The 23654-nt window shown below is 41.4% G+C and overlaps 2 protein-coding genes across 2 annotated transcripts; one reads left to right on the top strand and one right to left on the bottom strand.

Moving 5' to 3' along the window:
• Window positions 1-377: 377 nt before the first annotated feature.
• LOC308121925 (carotenoid-cleaving dioxygenase, mitochondrial-like) lies at window positions 378-10573 on the bottom strand. The gene is made up of 12 exons (XM_080483456.1): window positions 10446-10573; window positions 8248-8440; window positions 7952-8163; window positions 7363-7478; window positions 7151-7253; window positions 5708-5836; window positions 5463-5623; window positions 5193-5360; window positions 4923-5060; window positions 4311-4493; window positions 3045-3155; window positions 378-971 (listed from the first exon to the last, which is right to left on the bottom strand). The coding sequence occupies exons 1-12, from the start codon at window positions 10471-10473 to the stop codon at window positions 855-857; spliced, it is 1659 nt and encodes a 552-aa protein (XP_080339582.1). The 5' UTR covers window positions 10474-10573; the 3' UTR covers window positions 378-854.
• A 982-nt stretch (window positions 10574-11555) lies between these two features.
• Window positions 11556-18740, top strand: snx19a (sorting nexin 19a). Its single transcript, XM_080483505.1, has 12 exons — window positions 11556-11723; window positions 12630-14144; window positions 14218-14329; window positions 14417-14517; window positions 14603-14722; window positions 14892-15010; window positions 15182-15269; window positions 15361-15496; window positions 15745-15868; window positions 17050-17234; window positions 17318-17405; window positions 17532-18740. Exons 1-12 carry the CDS (start codon window positions 11586-11588, stop codon window positions 17659-17661), a joined length of 2856 nt encoding a protein of 951 aa, XP_080339631.1. The 5' UTR covers window positions 11556-11585; the 3' UTR covers window positions 17662-18740.
• Window positions 18741-23654: the final 4914 nt, after the last annotated feature.

Raw genomic sequence — 23654 nt, forward strand, 5'->3', positions numbered from 1 at the left:
AAAATATTCCTCTACACAAAACTGTTTAAGACTTGTCCGTTTTCACTGCATCAACATTGCAAATAGTAATAAAGTGATTATTCTAGCTGTCATACAGTTTGATCTCGCACTTTTAGAATACAAATGAAATATAAATTCATTTGTAATATGAATTATTTTCCACCATAATATGCATCAAACAGTGAAACGTACATATTTTAGATTTATTACACAATATATCATAATATTTAATAAGATCAGATGCTTCTAATGTTTTGTTTTTTTAGTGGAAGAAAACTGGAAAACTGAACCATAAAAATGCTTTAAGTCTATTTCTTTTAAATACGTGCACCGGTATGTCAACAGATTTCAAAGATATACAAACAATGGACACACTTTAATATTCACAAATGTAAATTTATTGAAAAATTTATGGCAGAGTATATAAAAGTCATCACAATCTATAAAAAAAATGTTTAAGGCAGAATAAAAGGATTACAAGAAGGTTAAAAAAGTGAATTTGTTGTGCGCTGGAGCACTCTGCTACCTGTTTGACGCTCACAGTGTGTAAACCCATGTGTGGACACATGTTGTCGTCTCTATCAGGATAGTGTCAGTTTCACATTCATGCATAACAATACGACTATTTAGAGTAATAAGAACATGTGTCATTAAGAAGGTTTGGTAAAATAATTTCAGAAAAACAATGTTATATCATGAGTTAGTCAGTACCTGAACAAGGTACCCAACCCATGTAACACAGCAGCAAACGAGTACCATCAGGAATATAGTGGTTATAGGCTTAACACTGAACGTGGCATTCTTCATATATTATGCTGAGTGTCAGAAATATTTTGAGAATGACGGAGTCAGGCTCACGCAGAGGCACTAAAGGTACCATGGAAGCCGTAAGCCATGTTAACAGGCACGTTGGCTCTTCCCAGCTCTTCAAAGGTCCTGGCATCCAGAACCAGGAGGAATGTGGCTTTATCCTGCAGAGAAGGATTTGGAGGCGTTAACAGTGAAAAACCACACAACAGTAACCTGTATTGATCTGCTTCTGATCAACAACTGTTGCAGTCAGATGGTGAAGTGTGGCAAAGTGTTACGACTATTACATCAGGGTAGATCATTTGTTTTGCTTTTTGTCTTCATTTTTAAAATGTGAAAATCAGAAATGCGGTCCTTGACATTCATCTTAAACTCCATGTTCAGTCCCGTTTTGGACTTCCTGTTGCGCCTTCCGTTTTGGATCACACTGCTTTTTTTTCTGAACTTCACAACAAGATGATTAAAGAGTAGTTGAACCTGATCACACCCTGTGATAATCACACATAGTTTGCCTCACGCTAATTTTTCATTTCAATTGAATTTCTATCGCGCCAAATATGACACAGTCCTCTAATGGCACTTTTACAGAGGAAAACCAAACATTTCCACATGAGCGCCACATAATTTATGGTTGAATGTCATATTCTCATGTTTTTTCTAAAAATATTATTGCTAATGGCTTTTCCAGAGGTAATTCAAGTCATCAAGCTTATTATACTAGTTAGAATTGCTTCAAACTTGTAACTGTCAAATTTGTAATTTTGCAGAGAAGTTTATTTTCCTAATTTAATTTATCTCTATTATACATGCAAAAAAGATCTGTACATTTTAGTGAAATATCAGTTTTTTGTTTTTTTTTTATTTCCTCTCATAAACTAAAAGGAGAAAGTCATAACGTGAGAAGACAAATCCTGACCCTCACATCTTTCCTGCTGCTGTGCCATTTAGTTCGACAGTCCTTTATTAACATACCAAAATCTTCAAAAAAAAAGAATTCTAGGAAATTCAGCTTGTCATACTTCGAGTAAATCAAGAAATAAAACCATTGCTGGTCACAACACAGATTGATGTTTCTTCTCCTTCGGTGTTTATTTCACTTTCTGGAGACGGCGCCACAAAGTGAGACTAACAACACACTGTCACACTCTTTATTAGACACAAGCTGCCACAACACAGCACAAGCGGTTTGACCCCTTTTTACCACTTTAAATCTTTACGTTATGGTAAACATCCAGATTCAACCTAATGCAAAGTTTTGTGATGATTTAAGCTGGCACAGCTTCTGTGATTGTTTGCAATTAAAAATAAATTTAAAAAAAATACCCTGCATGGACAAATCTGACAGAATATTCACATTAAAGTCCACTTAATAAATTACTTATAATTCCAAAGTGCCTCTTGTTTCTGCTCCAATTTCACAATTCTGGCTCGACTAATGTGAGGAGAAAATACATTTCCTGCCATCACGCCGCCGCGCTTTAGAAGTTTTCCATTTGTAATTTTCAAACTGTCACTTTGTGTGAATTCCTCAATGAATATGTATGAGTCTGCTCTTCGCCCCCATGAATATTTCTGCTTCATTATGAGTCCAGTCGATAACGCACTCGCCAGAGAAAATTAACTCAACGTGTTGATACGTCCGTCTGCTTCCCGGCAGGAACAACAAGTCAGGGTAACCCAAACCACTGATTACACACCGAACCAGTCGCACAGTCGCTGATGGACAGTTTGATTGTTTCACAGATATTTTCAATATGGACCATGTGCACAGGTGGAAAGTACTAAGAAATTATACTCAGGTGCAACTTTGATTACATTGCTTGAATAATACATCATTTCCAGTGACATTCCTGTTTTTAAATGATCACGTAAAGGTCCAAAGTATTAGTATGTAAAGTATATAATGCGGGAGTTAGTTTTATTACAGTCGCAGATTATTATCTGTATAGAAAAATTCAAGTTTGATGCACGTCAGATGAACAATACATTCTGATCATTTGTTTTGTAAAAATACTATATTTAAAGAAGCAGATTTAAGTATGAGTGAAATACTATTTAATCACAGTAAAGTGAGTATATGTACTATGCTACTTCTACTCCACACCGTTTGCTGCTCTTAAGTTTACAAAAAATTATCAAAAAGTCACATCGTGTCACTTCATTTATTTACCAACCTAAATAAAAGTCTCTTCATGTCACATGTCCAGTTTTCAGTAAATCACTCAGAGCCTCACCTGGGAAGGGGTGAGGACCACGGAGAGGATGACGCCGTCGTCTTCCTCCTCGGCATCAGGCGACGGCACAAACACCGGCTCCGAGGGGTAGAAGCCCTTCTGGTACCAGACCTGTGGGTTTCACATATCACAAGTGGCTGCTGGGTGTTTCGTCTTTCATGGGACGAGCAGAAGAGATCGTCTTCAAATCATTAACCGTCATGGCAGATTGGATCAGAAAACAGGAGCAGCAGTTTTAGGAAACAGTAAGTTCCATTTTGAGTAATTCTTTGGTTTTCACCCTCCCGTCTGCGGACGCGCGATACCTTCAAAATCTACGGATAACAAAGCGTGTTCTTTATTTTACGTGGTACATTATATCACTAACTTGGAATTAATGTTTTTGTTTTTTTTTCTTTACCATTTAACTGTTGCACTGCAAATAGTGTATAAAAATGATTGAATCTTTTAAGATATAACTGAGGGTGAAATGATTCCTTCAGCTCGGTCTGGTATACAACAGGGATATATACAAGTTGGATCATTTTGATTTTGACAAATTGTGACCAAGCACATCTACCACAAATGTTTCATGACAATTATATCAGCTGATTGAATGAAAATAAGTAATTGTATGTCTATTTAATATGCATTTGATATATTTTCAGGTTAAGAAAAGCAGTAATTTGGAGTCATACATTTCTGGAACGTGTCTCGTGGGCCAGAAAGCATGTGGCCGGCGGAGCACCAGGCGTACTCTGCACCGAGCTCATTGTTAGCTGGGATATTTTTTCTGCCATGAACTGCTCGTATGGACAACTTCACAAAAATCAAGCTACTTCTAGGTGTACAAGGAGGTGAGCTATTTTTTGGAAAATAAAATCAAATTTATATTATCTAAGTAATTAAAAAGTTCATAAAAATATGTAATATAAAGAGGTGCTGCCCCTTGTTGGAGTTTGAGTGCCTGTTATAATGCTACTGATTTGTACTAGGTTGCTGTGATACTAATTAATATTCTTCGTATTTGGAGTTAACATGGCTAATCTGATCAATCTCACCACCGTATGTTCAGATTGCTCAAAGTGAAGATCAACATGTTATCAGGTTGCACATGCTATAAAACATTTGTGATGTTCTGCTCTATATCAAACTGCATCTGATACTTTTCTACCAATATATCAAAATAGAGCGTCTTAAGTTGTCATTAGATTCCAGTCTACCCTGCTGTCAGCTGTTTTTTCTATGAATAGAAGGTGAATGTGCTGATTCAGCATGTACACACACCTTAAGTGTCTTGTCCTTGAGGTCCATCTTGAGCAGAGAGTCTCCCACCAGATGTCTGAAGCCGCAGCCGTAGAAATAACGATACGGCCGAGTGTTGAACCGGCCGTAGTTGACCTGCGGGAACTCCAGACCTCCGTACTGGTGGAGGTCGTCTCCGTGGAGATCTTCATGCTGGCAGAATACCTGTTGACAAAGAGCGGATCGGGGGGATCATCGCTGCCATTATCCCTGAATGACTTCTGTGGTCATTCATGTCAGTTTAACTGAGCTCACAGTTCATGAACAACAACAAAAGTCCCAGTTAACGAGCACATTGATTAAAAACTGTAAACCCAGTTTTAATAATAACAAAATATTGTGGGTTTTTTTATATGTGGTGTGGCAATTTAATACCCATTTTCTATCACAGGTTGTAACTTTTCAATAACAAGCTTCTATTTAATATCGTATCTTGTTATACATTAAAAGAGCATAAACGTGTGAAAGTTGTGACGAAGTCAGATGTATCAATAAAGGGCTGCAAGCTGTTGGAGAAATCTTTATATATGCATTATATCTTATAATTGTCATGAAAACAGCGGCAACAGGACATGAATATCGGCATTAACTCACCTTTTCGTTGCTGATCTTGACACAACTTGCTTCACTGGAGGATCGAGTATTCAGGTTCTGGCCAGTCGGGGTTTCATTGGTCACGTCGAGCGGCAGAACAAATCGACGAGGGTAAGCTCTGCACAAGGAGTTGTACACCTACAGGGGGAACAGGGAAGTCTTGCTTTATCTTTTAAATCTTTGAATGGCGAGTAACCTGAGGAGATTACTTAAGTATTTGATTTCATCATTCAATAATGAGTTTTTGTGTGCCCACGTTAGTGTACTAACCGTGTCCAGTGCGTCCCCTGATTTCCTCAGGTTCTGAACGAGGTAGTTGTTGATGGCTTGGCCGTCGTCCGCGCAGCACATGTCGAGCATCAAGAGGCCGTCCTCCTCAAAGGCGTTGATCTGATGGAAGGTGGAGATGGCTTTGGTGTGGTACTTCACAGAGCTGACCTGCGGAGAGGAAAACACGGTGAGGCCGTCTGAGATCAACCACAAAAAAGCCCTGTGAAGAATTCCCACCCGGTTTCCTCGCTGAGCGTGGCCTCAGCTCACCTTGCCTGTGTGCTTGTCAACAAGATGGAAGACGGTTTCTTGCTTTGGATCCCAGTAGATGCCTTCGCTCAGAGCCTTGCCCCTCAGCTTGCAGGTGACTATCTTCAGCAAGTCCATCTTAATTGGCTGCTCGATGAACACCACGTAGTTTTCAGACATAGCTGGAAGCATGAAAAGGGACATTATTGAGGTAAGTGGAAGAAATAGACAGCACTAATGAGCGACACCCAGGAGCGCTGGCTTACCAAAGCTGTGGTAGTAGGAGGGATGGGACTTGTTTGCAGGCACAATAGAACAGAGGATTTTGGCACCTTGCAGGGTGTCTTTGCCATCTGTCTTCTCTGGAGGTACACTGATGATGTTGTACAGAGCTCCTGGAAAAAAACCAAAAACGTTATAATGATGTCAGAAAATTTACAGACATCTGCTCTGAGGTGAGATAAGAACAAGCAACAGCAGATGTTCAGTAACAATAATTTAGACTTTATTGTCAAGATACATTTAAAAAAGACAAAAAAAAACAAAACAACAACAACAAACAAGCAAAGCACCCACTGAAGTATGCAAAATCTAAATTCATAAGCCCGGGGTAAATTTAGTTAAAATGTCTACCTGAAAAATAAAAAAAATCCTAAAATTTGGGCAGGAACAGCTGCAAAAGCGTCAGGCCTGAATGAACAGCCTCGGGCTCCGAGGATAAGAGACACTTGGGTGAATTTTGAAATACATTTAGTTTCATTACCATTATTACACGCCAGAGAGACATCTGATGCCTCCAGGGAAAAAAAAAAACAACCAAATTGACTTCCCCCGAATCAAAACTGTATATTTTGATGGAAACAATTGCTTGATCAGTCAATAAACATCATTGAACTTCTTTTAAAAAGTCTTAGTTGCACCTCTGCCACATATAATGCAATATGAAGAAATCACTTTAAAGCCATTAAAAAAAAAAAAAAAAAGGCTCTTCGGTGAATATTTCAGTCAATCCCAGTTTTAATAATAAAACTCACCCTGCCCATGTATGAAAGTGCTCTTGAGCAAGACAATAAAACCCCAGTTGCTCCTACTGAAGGTCGAGCAACTTGCGTGTGTGAGTGACTGTGACTACCAGTGTGAAGCGCATTGAGACTGCTGGAGCGATGAACTGCTCGATACACGTGAAGTTCAATCACGATTTACGAGATTAAGTATTCAGTCAGTCGAAGAAGCAGCGAGAAGAAGATCTAACACAACCTATGGTGGAAGCTGTGGTGTTGTCCAGCACATATTAACCACCCATTGGTTGCAATTAACGCCGAGAAGAAATGAAGCTGTCAAAACCAGACAAAGGACACTAAAAGCTCTGAAATTACTCAGAAATACCAACCATTCAAACTGAGGCATTTCTTACATTTTAATAGAACTCACATGAGCAGGTGCACTGATTTACTTGCAGTTATGATAATAGTAACGTATTCAAACAGACCAGAGTGTCTCACCATTTCGCTTCAAACGAACTGGCGTGAGTGAATCAGTCCCTACACTGACCCACACGGTGCTGACCGCTCTGCCGATGCGTTCGCAGCAACATGACAATGAAAGAAGAATTTAACCGTGTTCAGGCGCTAATATTTAGTGATGTGCACAACACTAACTCTGGGTAAAAAAAAAAAAAAAAAAAAAAGGGTGGAAGGGGGGAAACAGACCTTTGCTTCCGTAGGAGTTTCCCATGTTGAAGGTGGTGCCATCGGGGTCGTAGTGTGGGTGAGCAGTGGCTCCATTTACAGCGATGAATTTGCTCCAGTCCACCTGCATAACATAGCGGGGAAAGTGAAGGATGAGTGTGTCTTAAAGCCTCGCATACCATGGTGTGAAGAAAGAAATACCGCAGGTAACGTGCAGCACATTGTGGCGGCACCTTTTCCAGCGTTTCAAGGCTCTCCGGGTTCACCCTGTGTATGAAATTTGTCTCTGTGCTGACGTAGTAGTCGCCTTTGTATTTCACAAAGCTCACACTTGCATTGTCTGTGGGTTCTGCAGGAAAGGAGAGACGGAGAAACAACATTCATGGGACTGGCTTTTTTGAATCTCTGCACAAGCTTTCCTCCTTTAAAAACAAACCTTCTGCTACGTGATTTACAGCTTGTAGTTACTTTAAATACTCCAGTGGGGTCGTGAACATTTTTCTGCTCCCTCCTTGCCTCCCCAGTGTACCTCACTGTTATGCAACACGAGCCATTGATCTATGCAGCGCTCTTGAGAGGCTCCAGCACAGAACAAGCAAAAGAAAACTTATCCAAACATCATAATATTTTATCTGATCTGGAATTTCTCCTCAGCTGTCTTGGCTCTCTTCTCCTGCGCAAACAACAAGGATGGCCAGACGTCATTACAAAGTCTGTGATTGAAACCTCACAGTGAGTTTGAAATCAAACGAAGAACTCGGTGTGACCCTTCTCCCTACACTAGCAGCCGAATCATTTTCAGTTCACATAATGTGGACTCACGCATCATCTCAAAGCGAGAGAGGAACCTCTGGAAGAAGTTCTTGCAGGGGTCGGGCATGGCCAGGGTACCAAACTCAGACATGACGATGCGATCCCTTTCACAGTTCTTCTTGTATGCGTCGCTTTGCAGGAAGCGGCTCATGTAAGTCACTTGGCCGTTTTCGATCCTGAACCGGTGCAGCATGGCCATCCCGTCAAACCAGTGGTTGTAGCTGCAGCGAAATCAACAGGCGTTAAAAGTTTCACGGTCATGTGTATTTGAGGTTCGGCGCCGTGTTGCGGTGCTCCCAACTCACTGTGTGTTTCCAAACTCAAACTTTCCGGGGCCATTGCGGAGAAGGTTGCCGTTGATCCAGGAGGGAATTGTACCTTGTACCGTGGTCGGGATGGGTTCAGGGGTCTCCTCTACAGAATGTACCAGGGGAGCGATCGTCTCTAGTCCCTTCTGTACCGTGCAGATGGGCTCTTTTGTATTACCACTGGGCATATCTACAGGAAAAACACAGATTAACTGTATTATATGCTATTATATGTATTTTTGTTGCTTTGACAATAATCTGACAAAAGTCATTCATCGTGGTGTCGTAAAGCCCAGGGCTTGTTGACTGTAATGTCGCGACCAAGTGAAGTGCCGTTTGCTTTGAGGTTCAGTTTGCATGATCCACTGAACCCTGAAGGAAAAATGAGGTGTAATGTCACTAAGTAATTCAGCTGTTACACCCAATATCAGCCTAACGGCTGTGGTACTAAACCTGGAACTGAATGTGCCGGATCTTGCTTTTCCAATGGAATCAAGATAATATATTTTTAAAAACAACAACCTTATCTTGTTAACCTGTAAGAGATAAGCTTCCGTTTAAATATACACGTATTTAGTGACATCAGAAATAGATTATTGTTTCCTCTCATCATACAATATCAAAACAAAATGTCACTTTATCTCTTGTGTTCAAGTTTGGCTGTGAATAAGGTTATCATCTGTCACTCCCTCCTCCACCCGGCATTAGTGACCTTCACCCTATTTCACCTGCTGCTACTGAGTCAAACTGACACACTGAAACAAGCCACCGAATCAGATGAAGCCTTTTAGAGCTGAAGCAGGCAACTTCTTAAATATAACGCAAGATCTTTTTGATGCGGCTGAAGCTCGTCACTGTTAAAAGTATGTTAAAGTAGCTGGAAAAACAAAACAAAAACTAAGACATAAAATCCTGCTTAAAAGTGTGAGCTATGTCAGCGGAGCTCACGCTGAAAAATACAAGCACAGCATGCCACACGAAGTAAAAATACACGTCCCGTTCTGTGTTTACACGAGTGTCAACCTGCAGGTCGGTGTAGTGATGATACATTCTTGACTTTGTTAAAGTTGTTCCTGTGACACAAACCTGTCGGATGACCGCTCGGGCACAGCTCCTCCCCAGTGTCAACACAAACTTGTGACCTGAATAATTGAGAACAGCCAGCGCCACTGTTACCATCCACGACTGCACATCTGTTTCAGGACGTCTTCCCAGCTATTTGCTATTACTGCCAAAACAGAGTTCTGACATACGTACATTGCAGGACTGGAGGACTGAAGAGCCCCTTTCACTATGTCAATAGGCAATCAATAATTCCAAATCTATCATGAGAGAATCAACCAAGGTTGTTTATTGAAGCGATATTCTGATTTGGTTAAAGGGAAGTGAGATTATCACAATAACCTGGCGGCTTATCACTTTGTTGTTTATTCAAACTTGTCAGATGGCTTTCACAAAAGGAAGGGGTCAGCTTTGGGCAATTGTCGAGGCTCCACCACCTAAACAGGTGAAGGAGTATAAAGTAGGTCCTTCAACACTCAGTATTTTTGTTATTTCTATCACTGGCAGAGGGGGAGCCAAAAGCACCACACTGCAGGGGGGGACATACTAAAATGGTCGCTATTACACATATTGCGCCTCTGTAAACAAAAAAATCCGGATCGGATCACAGTATGTCTTTGAGAAAACACATATGAGGGAAACAGTTAATACAAAAAAACAAAATCCCACAAGGATTGGCAGCTTTATAAAATTGATATTAAGGCAAGTCTGCCTGCAGCTCAGCAATATTTCATCCAACCTGTTATCACTTTATGAATTGGCATGTAAAAACCTGCAATCTGGTCTGTGCTTGAGAAGCTTGTGGTTCGTGTGATTGAAACCTGACAAGGGTTTTATAGGCAGAACATGTTGTACTGAAACACGCAGCTTTATCGTGATCTCCCACCATCTACTGTTAATCCTACAGAAAAAAAACTGAAACAGAAAAAAGTCTTTACAAAACATATAGACTGCATGGGAACGTCCCACACTCTTGTTTTCACTCTCGTGCAAATCTGATGAGAAGCAGCCGCGTGCGTTCCAGGCGCGTTTCTAGTTCCAGTCGTGCGACGGCGTGTCGCTGCAGCGAAGCGACGAGCAGGTGAAGCGAAGAACCTTCAGTTCACAGGAAACACAAGACACAGGACGCTTACCTGCGCTGCTGGTCTTCACGGGCGGCATGGCGGAGGATGGAAGAGCTCCTACTCCCTCAATGTGCGCCTCCTCGACGGGTCATAAAGACGCGCACGGCACGGAGCTGCGCCTTTACGTAACCGGTTATGCAAAACAGTTCCGAGAGAGAGAGGGGGGGGGGGGGGGTTACGGAACACACGCAACTCTTTTTTTCTTTTTTTTTCCTCTTTTGGTTGAGAAATAAATTGAAAACATATGCGGAATTCCACTTCTTTGCACACTGTGCTGGCCGTAATAATATTATCATTGTTATACACTACAACATGTAACATGTCCTGATTGAACCAACAAATGCTCCAGTTCTATTCAGGTATTCAGATTGAAATCTGAATATAAACAAATGGATATGTTCTATTATTTCCCAAGTGTGAAAATGATTCAACTAATCAATCAGAAAAGAGTGTATGTGACCCAATATCAGTTACATAGAAGTATCAATATGTGTGTTGAATCCGTTGTACAGTTGAAGCCAGTATCTCAGCTGCTGTTATTGACTGACCGAAGGACCCCTGACGTCGCCAGGGGGGTTGGAGCTCAGCATGAGGCTCGCTCATGACGTGATTGGGAAAAAGAACAGGCAAAACAGACACAAGTTCAATATCTTATCAGATACTCATATTCTCATATTCTATCACAAAAGAGTAATCTCTTGGGGGTTTATTGGATTACAGAACACTCTCTCTTATCTCGAGAAGTTTATAGGCTTTTCCAAAAGTCCCCAAGAAGACTTCTAAATATGTGTCTTAACTAATTATCTCGTCCCGTGTGTTTTATTGTCGGGCTCATAACGAGCCGAGGGGGAGAACCGAGTTGGAGAAACGCTCCCGAACACAGCAGAGAGGAAAACAGACCATCGAGAACAATAGTTAGGTTAGTGTCATGATTTATCATTTCATCAGCGTTGTTCCTTGCTTTCGACCAGAATGGGTATTTTATAACCTCAATTATTATGTCAAAACATTGAATGCAATTATGGCAAAACATGTTTATTTTCCATGCTGAATTACATTGGTGTTTCTTCATGGCTTCTTGTTGTCTGACGGCCTGTCTCTGTATACTGGCAGGTTAAATGGACACCTCACAGCCACGGAGCTGTCCATATGGACCCAGTTTCTATCCTGATAATCTCGGTTGGAGGATTAAGGAGCAGGTCTTGCAGGAGGAGGAGGAGGAGGAGGAAGAGGAGGACTCTTTACACGTCGATTTTTCCATATTATGGGGTCCCTATATCATTCCAGGTACTTCATATTTCATTGTTTCCTCGCTGCCTTTACAACAAGCTCGATTTGCTTGTGCTAATAACTTGTTAATAAATTATAGTCAGGTTAGGTTAAACATGCTGAACTGGTCTGTTGTGTAGCTTCAGCTGTTGTAGTTACATATACTGAAATTTGATCACAGCCGAAAACTAAAACAATCTAGCAGGTGAGTGTGTTCAGAGCTTCGGGTTTTAATGTGACTAAAACATGTATCACAAGAGAATAACAATTATTGTGAGCTGTGCAATGTAAATAAGTGAGCGTAAACATGATGCCAAGTTGAGCTTCACTAAAATCTTTTTGGTCCATAATCATCTGAGTAAGTGTTTGATAAAACCCATAATGTCAGTTGTAAATACAATATCCGCAATAATATTTCTGTTAAACTTCATGCTGTTGTATATGGTTCGTAATCATATTGAGATATAGATAGATTGATATGATTTTACTTTCACACAGAAATAAAGGAGAAGATGACAGCTATCTGCCCCGTCCCGTTGTCTGAAAGAGAACATTGGGGAGAATTTGGCAGAGCATCTGTCAAAGTGTCATTGGGCAAGACAGTGGTCTCCAAGTTAATCCCGATGTCGCTTGCATGGTGGTCGTATTCGTGTACTGACACTACTGAAGCAGTAAAATTACACTCCATAATTAAAGTCTGTTTACATACATATAAACTCAGTTTACTCCGTAGTGGAGTTTCATCTCTTTAATTCATCAAACAATCATCTAAGTACAAAAGTATGATTAAATGTCTGTTAAAACAAATATATCTTTTTTTTTTTTTTTTTTTTAATACACCTTAAATACAGTGAAGAATTCCAAATATCACTTTTCCATTGTCATTGCAGGCTATGTGACATTATGTATCTTCTTTATCTTCAGGCCATTTTGCACCTACTGCCCATAATGCCTTCCACAAAGAGCTCTAATCAGTGGAATTTATCCGAGTTTCTTGGGCAGCCGAGACTGTTAGGGCTGGGAGCTCTGCTGGCGTGGCTTGTCCTCTTCCATCTCCTGGTGAACGTATGGCTCCTCTGCATCTTCACCAGTCTCTTGGTGGTTCTCGGAGGCTGGCTCGGGTCCCGGGCCGTGCTGGACGCCAACAGTCTTCTTCACTTGGAACACTTTTTGCCTCTTGGGAAAGCAAGCACACCTCTTTGTTCGCCTGAGCACGAGTGGAGGTTGAACCATGAGATCCACAGCGCCGTGCACAAGGCTGTACGTGACTTTGTGTCCTCATGGTACCGCGCTCTCTTGCCAGAGGTGGAGGGGGAGTTTGAGCGTGCGGTGCGTAATACGATGCTGGAGTCGGTGATGGAGCTCAAAGAGCGTGCACGACGAGTGGACAGGAAAGCGCTGGTGCAGCGGCTGGTGGAGCTGTATGGTTGCCACCTGCAGAGCTACATGACGGTCAGACAGATACAGTCAATGCAGAAGGGAAATATCAGCCTCTGGCAGCTCTACAGTGAAGTAGACACACCTCATCCGGCTGTGAGCAGCGCAGCCACAGAGCTCAACTACTCCAGAGCTCTGGTTAACCTTGTGTTACACGTGCTTGTTCCCTACCCTCAGATGGAAACCAGGACCGGAGGATACATGGTTACAGAGCTCATCACCTGCAATGTGCTGTTACCACTCATCAGCAGGGTTTCTGACCCTGACTGGCTCAACCAAACCATTGTCGACGTATTCACCAGATCCAGAGAACCACAGGATGTCAGCGTAAATGACCTCCCAGAGGACGCTTTGTACAAATGCTCCATCCAGCAGGAGTCCTGGACCACGTGCAATTCCCAGTCTTCTTCTGATCCGGCTGGCTTCACCAGCAAAAGCTCCTCAGACTTCAATGACCTACTGAGCCGGAGTACGATGAGCGAGTGTGACTCCTCACAGAGCAGCATGGTCAGTTTGACGTCTCCTGCTAAAGGCCAAAATTGTCACAAGGGTTTGCTCACACCATACAAAGTAAACTGCTGCCTGCTGCCATCTGGCCCCTCCTCCCAATCATTTGAGTCTAAAATGATCTCACTTGAATCCCTAATTGTATCAGACTCAGATGATGACCTGACAGGAAACTTCTGTGAATGCGGTCCACCAACTATTTTCTGCCACGCGCTCACCATCAAGGACAAAGAAACTTCTGGATGCTTTGGTCCTTTGAAAATTCTCGGGCCCAAAGTGGTGGTGTCTGAGGACTCCCAGTGGCCAGCAGGCATGGCCCAAGAGAAATCCTCGGCTTGTCCTCCAAGGAGCCTTTGTCTGACACCGTACAGTTTTGAAACCCCCAACAACTCCACTGCTACCGTGAACATCCAGAATGTGCACATTTCCGGTACTATTACTGCCAAGGAGCTGCGTGGCACTGGCGCGCATCCCTACATTCTCTACACTGTGAAGGTAACACTCACCTCCGTCGTCGTTTCACTGCTGTGTGACTTACGAAAACACACCATCCATCTTTGTTTCACAGTTTGAGACGCTGGAGCCTCCAACGTGTCACGCCGTCAATCGCAGATACAGTGAGTTCCTCAATCTGCAGACACGTTTAGAGGAGAAGCCTGAAGTCAAGAAGATAATCAAAAGTAAGAATTACTTGCTCAAGAAGATCATACCAGTGTTTATACGCTAAGTACATTGTTGTCAGTGTCAGTCGATTTTCTGCTTCACAGATGTCAAAGGTCCAAAGAAAATGTTCCCTGATTTAACATTTGGCAGCTCGGAAAATGAGAAGGTCGAAGCTCGTAAAAGCCAACTGGACGCATTCCTTAAAGTAGGTATCTGAATCATATCGTTGGTCTGTATGACCAAATCTGTCAAAATCTGAAGTGAATTTATCTTTTTGTTTTTCTTTGTAGCAATTAAGCAGCTTTCCAGAAACAGCCAACAGTGAAGACATGCAGGATTTCTTAGCTCTGAACTCGGAGAACTGCACCTTATTTGAAAGAAAACCTTCTGTCAAATCAAGAATAGATAAGGTGAATGGGAATCTCTATATTGTAGATTATGTAAAACCAGATTGTACGATTGGATTGTTCTCCAAATGAAGAACAAACTATGAGAAACTGTTTTGTTTTGTTTTTTTGTCAGGACAGTTTGATATTTAATATAATATCTGATGTTTTGCTCTCGTGTTTCATTTCCCAGATGATGGAAAATGCTTTAGACACCTTGAAGACAGCCTTCCCTCATCCGGAGACTCTCAGCCCAACAGATGACTTTGAAGGGGATCCTGATGGGCGAGCAGCAGACAGCAGAAAGTACAGGTGAATGTTCAAACTAGTGCCGGGGTTCCCACTTGAGATTCATGTATACTTCTGTTCGGCAGTCCAACCAAAGAGGAGTTTTGTGCCTCTCATAAATTCAGAGTCATTTCGAGAGAGAAAATGTCAACTGAGTTTCGACTCATTCAGGTTTCCTGGTTTTTGTGTTTGCAGGAGGCTGATGTTCCCAAGCAAAGTCTCTCCTCTAAACATGCCAGACCTTCATCCTAAAGTTACATACTGCGTCAGTGAAGGCAGTGCAGTAAGTCACGACAGCAAAACATTTCGCAGTGAGAGAGTTATGTGTCAAATGTGAGAGTTCCTCAAATCCTTTTCACAACCTGACTGTTTAGGTTCTCAATGGCATGTCTTTGTCAGCGCTGGAGAGCTTCGTCAGCGAGCAGGAAGGACTTTTGTGTGGACCGAATGAGAAAGAAGCAGCTCCGAGCCACGAGCAGCAAGTCAAGGACAAGAAATCTCATGGGACAGGTGGAGATCACCTCAGTCTGTATCAATCATAATGAGAAACGGCATGCAGTAACACAGCTGCACCATTTGGGAGCAGCAAAACTCTGCTGTTGTTTTATTCTGATCTGAACAGCTCCATTGCGCTAATAACTGTTTTTTTTTTCCTTTGTTCCCTTTATAAAGTTCCTGGTGAGATTTTATGTCTCTGTGGAGATTTTCACCGTTTTTGATGAGTTATTATGTAATTCCTGTTTGTGCTTTTCTTGCAGACACAGCTGTGGCAGATGTAGTTTTGAACATCTTGTGTCTGGTGATGAAGGATCAGTGGAGTTGGCTGTGCACAGAGAACATCCAGAAGACCATCAGGCTGCTTTTTGGTACTTTCATTGAGAGGTGAGAGTTCAGCCACAGTGACACAAATGAGTTATTAATGATCTTATATTTCTTATTGAGCCTAGATTTGCATTCTTTACTTCACATGACCAGCGAGTATCGAAGGTGCAAGCTATATAGTCGTCCCGCTACATCAGAAGCAGCGTCACTTCCTCTAGTTGTATACTGTTTCTACAACACACATGTCAAAACATGTGACCTTAAATATGTTTTTACTAACGGGAGACTTTGTTGGACTCATTTCTTCTTCACCCAGCTGGACATGCAGATGTTGGATCCTCTTGTAGTATAAGGGACAGCTGTATGAGATAATAAGTTCTTTGTTGAATTACATTATCTCAGATCCTCTTTCAAAAACATAATCTTCCTGAAATGTACTGTTACTGCCTCACTTGAACAGAAATAGCACTTCTTCATGACGGATCAACAACATTTCTTTTTAAGGGTCCCAGAGAGTACCATGACATAAAACTTGGGACGGGCACCTAAAGTGGTTAAAAATGGATGTAGCCACTGGCGTTTCTCTTAATATTCAGACTAATAAGTAGAAACAAATTATAATAATTCAGTTTATTCTTTCTCCTTGTAAATGTGGTAGATATTCTTTGTTATACTCTGTTTATGGACATGTCCCCATGGTCACAATGTTCTCGCCAACAACTGATTATGTATTTTAAGGAGCATAAAAAAACCCATTAAATCATTGTTCAGTTAGTTAATCTTCTTTACCCCGTGCCCATTTCTTTACAGTGAGAATCACAGTGGAATCAAAAACAAAACTCATCTGGTTTTCCTGTTCAAATTATAATTATTATTATTTTCAGTTGGGTTTTCTTTTATCAACAGTACAGAAAGGACATCAGGTTAGATTAACGATGATTTAGGGAACATAGGAGCTGATCATTCAGATTACATGGAAGGGTCCCCATGCCCTGCCCCTGTGGAATACCTCTTTGCTTGTCTAGTTAGTGATCGGCTCTTGAGGTGACCTTCATTTAGCTTGATGCAAAGTTCTGAAGCTTTAAATATTTACTAATTCTACCAGCAGTAATATTTAATGTTTATGAACACAAGGAATGTGTGCATAGTTTTGTTACATACAGTGGCCGGTTACCAGTTGAGAAAGCATTTTGTCATGCAAAAGCAAGCACTTTTTCAACAGATCTTTCACGTTGTCTCAGATGGTTGGATGTAGGGGTTGCCCGCCTTACCAGCGCCCCCTGCTGGGTGATCTACCTGCAAGTGCTGCAGGAAGCTGTGTGGCCAGGTGGGACGCTGCCTGCTCAGCCACGTCCAGAGAGGAGTGCAGAGGAAAGAGAAGAAACAAGGAAGCAATGCTTGGACTGCCTGATGCAGCTGCTTCCAGGTGGGCACTGTGTGTTTGGTCTCCATTATCAATGCTAGACGAGAGTTTGTTCCTTCAAATAAGTTTTCTTTGTTTCTGTGCAGAGCTCATCACAGACATGCTGGGCAGTGACAAATACAGACTGAGCCTGGAGACCATGCTGCAGTCTTTACAGGACCATCAGATAAACAAGTGAGTCAGCAGCCAAGGTGCTAATTTGTACAAGTCTTCTGTTTTAGCCACACACAGGAGCTGAGAGAGAATCTGTGTCAGTAGGAGAACGATCTGTATTGACCCGGTTTGTTTGACAATTTGCAGACACCTGATCTATTGCATCTGCGACCTCCTGCTGGAGTTTCTGGTCCCAGAGTCATGTGATGAGACTTCCCAGAGGTCTCTGCTGCAGAGCCTGGCTAAAGACACAGAGAGGGACAGTCCTCACATGTGATCAGCACATGACACACATACTTGGCAGCTGATGCACAATATAGGGACACTGTAAGCCTCCGAGGAATGTGATACAACAGTCCGTCGTCTGCAGGGTGGTGGCACACAACAGCAGCATCATTTCCACTCGATTTTACTGGGAAATACCCTTCACCAGCTTCAGGCTTCTTCTTCAAATGTCTTATCCATGCGAATTTCTGTAACATAGAGATGGAAAATATTAGACATGTTAGTGTGTGAAACACCAAATGGGCTGCATCTCAAGAAAACGATTGTGATATCAGTATCAGCGAACACACGGATCTGATTATTGCTGGCTTGAAAACATGCTTCCCTGTCAAAACTCAAACTCAAGGGATATACCGCAAAAGGTGTTAGATATCTTTTATATTTCTAAAATAATATAAATTGATAATAAAGGGAAAGTTAGGTCACAGCAACAAGAAAAAACAGACAGATGCTCTGTAACCATTGTTTATAGTTTTTCTTGATTATAAATTGTTGTCTTTATTAACTAATTGAGGTTTGATTTCCAATGTTGCACATGTTTTTCATTACAGAGTCCGATAACATTGAACCTGACATCATTGTATATGTTTCTGGTTTCCATCAGAGATATGACACAGTGAACTGATTTGACACAGAGGATTGAACTTACAACCAGGAGTTGCTCATATCGTTATTATTTGTCTTACATTCTCCTCCATAGGATAATTAGAGCCAGGGCTTCTCAGGTGTTTTGTTTCCCTCTCAGCTGAGGGCTGCGATATCAATCTGTAAAATCAGCTGTGTGAAGGAGTGGCTCAAAGTATTCAGGTTATAGTTTCACAATAATGTCTCATCAGAGAAACGGGCTTGAGTTCAGACTCCCTGATATCTCAAGTGTATGAGCATTGGGTGGGAATCCCCCTTTTCTTCAAGCCATGTAACAAAGATCCGACTAACCAAATGGAAGTATGCGAGCGTCCAGCTGAGAGGAGATGACAGGACAAACCCCAACCACACCGGATAAATGTATATCTTATGGTTACCTTTCAAATAAACTCCTCCCTGACAGCCGATCATACAGCTGGAGTCATTTGACGTTGTCTTTTAGCTGTATTTACTAACTGGGTTCATACGACTGTCATTTTCCACTTTTCGAGGGGATTTTTGTCCTTATATGCACTTTTTCATATTGGCCAGTAGCTAATCTGAATTCAGTCTGTGCCATCTTTTTTTAAGTCACTACTCTAAGGTCTTTTTGGCCGTGCATTGGTATTCACGTCTCTGAAAACTGTCCTTTAAATATGTTTGAAACCAGACTTATAACAGAGAATTATTTAGGACCACACAAAGATGCTCCATTGATGAAACTTCTTACCAACATATATTTTTTCATAATGACAATTTCTCATTTGTTCACAATCACTTTCAAATAAAATGATCACATTTCTGCAAGACTAATTAAACCAAAAATAACAACACTCGCATTTCTCTGAAACAGCACAACAGAGCTGTTCAAAACCTTAACCAAGTGATGACACTGTATAAAAACTGCATGTTGTACAGACAGTGAATAGAATATCAGCCAATACGACCCAGTCCCATCTAAGCCAGCTGTTTTCTTGACGCAGATGTTAACATACACAAACGCGGGTCAGATGTCATGGTGTAAATCCACTCCCTTTTGTTTCCAGTTGCTCGTCAGAAGGCCTTTATAAGCTGGATGTTAGGAACATTTAACACATTTCACTTCCTTTCTCATGAGATCATGGGCTGATACTGGCCGGCTCCCACCTTCTGGCTCATGCTTTGGGACTTCACTGGCAACCGGAGGAGACAAAACGCTCAAGCTGCATTGACGGTGGCCCCATACGTCCCAAAGTCAGAGTCGGAGCAGCTGTAGTCTTTTTTCAACCCCAAGCTGCTCTGAAAAACAAACATTCTGGGAAGGCGAAGAACTTAAAGTCATCATATACTCATAATGGATTTGTTTGCGCATTTCAAACGTGTTTACAAATTTCTCTGGGAAAATATATTCTTAAATGTCATAAAACGTGTTGGAGTTGATTATGTTTGCCAGTCTCCTTAGAAAGTTCTTCAGGTAAGAAATCCACTTGATGCAATACAGTCATTTATGACCCACCCACAAACTCAATGACTATGTATTTTTATTCCAATAAAAATTCATAGTAGAATATGTTAACACACTGTAAATCACTCAAAGAATAGAGCACATCATGGAGTTTCATGTAGACCCATTTTATCTAAATACATACAGCATGTCAGAAGTTCACTGCATGATTTCTTTTTTTTTTTTTTCAGTCAGAGATCTGAAGCTAATGGTTCAGATATCCGAAGTCTTACAGTTTTCATTGGTGTTTCATTCCACAGTTGACATTGGTGCAACATTGCAAAATACCAATTCTGAGAAGCTTTGCGGCTCCAAAGCTGAATTTTTATGACTCAAAACAGCTTGACGAACCCTTTGGAGAAAAAGCTGCCACTGCCTTTGAGAAGTGATCTAGCTCTCTCTCCAGCAACAGGTGTTTGTTTTAAATGCTTCAATAAGATCAGGATGTTTGTGTGGAAGAGAGTTCATCAATAAAATACCGTTACCAGAAGTACTTTAAACTCTTAAAGAATTGTGATCAGTCAATCCTGCTTCTCCTGGGTCAGTTAAATTGAAACAACTTAGTGATGAATCACAACAAACAGCCTTTTTCATGCATGAACGAGATTTGTCAAAACTGGTGGTTCGGTGTGCCAACTTTTTTTTTCTTCTGCATTGCATCTGCGAACATAAATGTCACAAGGGATAATCACATGAAGATGCTGCTGAAAGATTTATGGCTGGCCCAAACGTTTTCTCCAATGTCATTTGGCAAAGTATGAGTCGGGGGAATGATACACTGAAAAACTGCAAAGCCTAACCTGTCAAAGGCAGTTGGCCTCACATCTCTTCACTTCATACCTGATAAGAAATAGAAAGTGTAGAGTTAGTTTTTGGGATACACTATTTCCCACAACGGTAGGAATCAAAAAGCTGTTGCAGTGGGTGCAGCCAAAGCCACATTGTTGTTTTAAATTCTTTCGAGCAATATTAAATTCTCATTGTTCTCCAGATGTTCAGCATTAAAGAGTCACCCAACTCAAGCATGACAGGGTGTGTCCTCGTCCTCGGATCCATTCACAGACAGTATGTGCCCGATCCAGTGTTTGCGTTCAGACCACAGAAAAGTTTGTTTCTTGCTTCTGTTTTCAGATATTTGGTTGATCGACCGAGCAGATATCCCCCTCATCATGCTGTGTGAATCCACCTCACTGGATGATTATGCCCACAGATATTTACCAACAATGTGACCATCGTATTAAACGGGCTCCGTCATGATGCCTCATGAATGCAACAGTTGGGATCACAGCCACAGGTGACAAGTTTGAGTGTGAACAGTTCCAGCACAGCGCTGCGAGTCCAAGACAAGCAGAACAACAGCTGAAACATCATGGAGTGAGTAATTCTTAAAGCTTTAAATGATGAATATACACAGTCATGAACATTTGTGCACACACTCCAGATGTGGTGATTAGTCAGAGCTGCAGCAGCTTTGCTTTGTGCTACATTTCAGTTTGGAGGTAAACCTGCACATTTTGTTAAAACAAAACAAAAAAAAAAACAGGGTATTGATTGACTCTTTGCAGATTACTGGTGTTCTCACTGACAAACGTCAGACTATGACAGAATCACATCTCCTGGTGTCAGCACAGCTGATTCCAGCGCCTGGACATTGGCTGGACCTGAATCCAGTTAGCTGTGCATCTGCTGCACGCTGCAGATGTGGAATGAGGCCTTTGAGGAATTCTGTCTCTCCGCCTCAGTGCCCTACTTCCATCTAATTAGACAAAGGAAAAAAAGATCACTTTTCTGGACAACAACAAGATATTTCAGTTACAATATGACTCTTTTTTTTTTTTTTTTTAAGCATCAAGCCAGTAATTAAGGTCAAAGACAAGAAGAAGTTATGAGTCATGAGAGGAACATTTAGAAGACCTGGAACTTGGAAAGACATTGATTTTAACCTGCTGATCATCTTAGTTTGGAACCATAGTCTGGGTTGAACTACCATCTAGTAATCCTGAAGTTCATCGAAAGTCAACAAATCAACATGATGCTCTCAAGTTGTTTGCACAAAAAGAAAAATCACACAACACAAAATCTATTCCCTATTGTCTACAAGAATATCTTGTTGTGTTTACTGGAAAATACCAACCAAACATTGTGATTTTCTTTTAATGCTTTAAAATCACTATCAGGTTGTATCAGGTATTGAGAGAAAACTGAAAATTCAATAAATGCCGTGAGAGCAAAATATGTTACTTTGGTAATTGATAAAGCATCATCACATGTTTTGCAGCTGTTCCACATTCTCGTAAACATTTGGTACAAGAAAGGAGGAATTCACTCAGATACCACCGACTTACACGCTCCCCCTTTAACTGCAGAGTTTTGATGATATTTGAAACGGTTCTGATTGACGTTCTGGCTGAAGTTTAGTCAGAATTGCTTTTGCCTTTAAGATGCTAACATGGTGCTAACTGTCATGCAGTGACACGACCGGCCTTTACAAGCCAGATATTTTGACAGACGGCTCCCACTGGGGTCAAGGTGTTCTGTTTGGTATGTGCTTCAAGGGTGGGATGTATTTGAAAAGTGTGTCTCTGCTACAAATTACGACGTCAACAATTGGGAACAAACGTGCAGGTTCGTGCAAGTCTATCGAATAACAGACTTGGCACGCTCTCCAATTTATCAGTGACAGATATTTTTAGGTGGACTTCTGGCAATAACGCTTTCAGGGTTTCAACTTTTTTTCTGGAATTTGAGTCCATTTCCAAACATGGGCAACGTGTTGCAAGTCTTTTGTGCAGCTTGTCATTTCATGATTTTCAGCCCTCAAATCTAAACAAGTATTGCAATAACAGTGAAGAGGTGGGTCACATTTTCAAGCTGAAAAGATAACGAATACACATGAATTTCTCAGAATCGCTCAGAAGAGCATTTCGGGCCTCTGAAATGCCTGGACAGTTGTTTGACGTTGTTTGGATATGCAGTCATGCACGATGTACAGATTTGTTTCTCTTGACAGTAACATACAAAAGATAATGGTGCAGAGTCTTGACAGCAGCTGTCTCCGGGTAATGAAACCAAACCAATGATGAAACCGGTTTGACTCTTCTTTCTAACCTGCAAACTGACAACAGGGGAGAGCGGTGCCCCTCGAAAGTTAACATTATGCAACATGCTTGTAATTTTTTCCCCCCCTTCCCCTTTGTACACTTTCTTTACTTGACAGTAGTTACGGGGTGTACCTCAAAGGAAGTGTAAAAAGTGACGCCACCTGTCATTTCAATAACTAGCTTTTGTAAGCCCAGGGCGAAGGCCTTTGCACTGCTCTGTGTTTAAACAAGTACAACATGGCTGCAACAGAGCTTTTGCTTTGATTTCGAGTACAAACTCAACAAAAGACATCTTGTATGAGACAAAGAATGAAAACAGTAAACGTATCCATGTTGCATAAGAAAACTATACACGTTTGTCCAAATACTTTAAATTCCATCAATGTCTGGTCGCTGTTTTGAACGTCAATTCATTATTTCCAATCCCAATAGTGCATAAACAGGACATCCGATGCGGAAACTGAGATATTTTACTATTAAATGAAAACATTTGCTCATTTTGAATTTGATAGCCTGGCATCCATCTATCAGGGGTTTCTCTCTGTACGAGAGCCCACAGATGACGATGCTGTATTTGTCATTATATAAATAAAACTGAATAGAAAAATGAAATCTTCTATTTGTTCCAGTTCAGGATTGCGTGACACTGGAGCTGATCAAAGCTGACCAAGGCCTCGTTTACGCAACGTATTCAAGCGAAAACAACAAACTCTCGCTGCGTTTTGGGTCTCTCTTTCCACGACAACAGTGCTAGGAGTCACTGAAAATGGAAGCTTT

This window comes from Lipophrys pholis, assembly GCF_963383615.2.
Source record: "Lipophrys pholis genome assembly, chromosome: 16".
Classification (NCBI taxonomy): Eukaryota; Metazoa; Chordata; class Actinopteri; order Blenniiformes; family Blenniidae; genus Lipophrys; species Lipophrys pholis.

What these genes read in the sequence shown, in the direction of transcription:
- snx19a (XM_080483505.1), top strand. Translation starts at nt 11,586, where the DNA reads ATGGACCCAGTTTCTATCCTGATAATCTCGGTTGGAGGATTAAGGAGC. An exon ending in ACATTCTCTACACTGTGAAG is followed by an intron (nt 14,145 to 14,217) that starts GTAACACTCACC and finishes TTTGTTTCACAG; the next exon opens with TTTGAGACGCTGGAGCCTCC. An exon ending in CAGGACCATCAGATAAACAA is followed by an intron (nt 17,406 to 17,531) that starts GTGAGTCAGCAG and finishes GACAATTTGCAG; the next exon opens with ACACCTGATCTATTGCATCT.
- LOC308121925 (XM_080483456.1), bottom strand. Translation starts at nt 10,473, where the DNA reads ATGCCGCCCGTGAAGACCAGCAGCGCAG. An exon ending in TTGACAAGCACACAGGCAAG is followed by an intron (nt 5,361 to 5,462) that starts GTGAGCTGAGGC and finishes TCCTCTCCGCAG; the next exon opens with GTCAGCTCTGTGAAGTACCA. An exon ending in CAGGGGACGCACTGGACACG is followed by an intron (nt 5,061 to 5,192) that starts GTTAGTACACTA and finishes TTCCCCCTGTAG; the next exon opens with GTGTACAACTCCTTGTGCAG.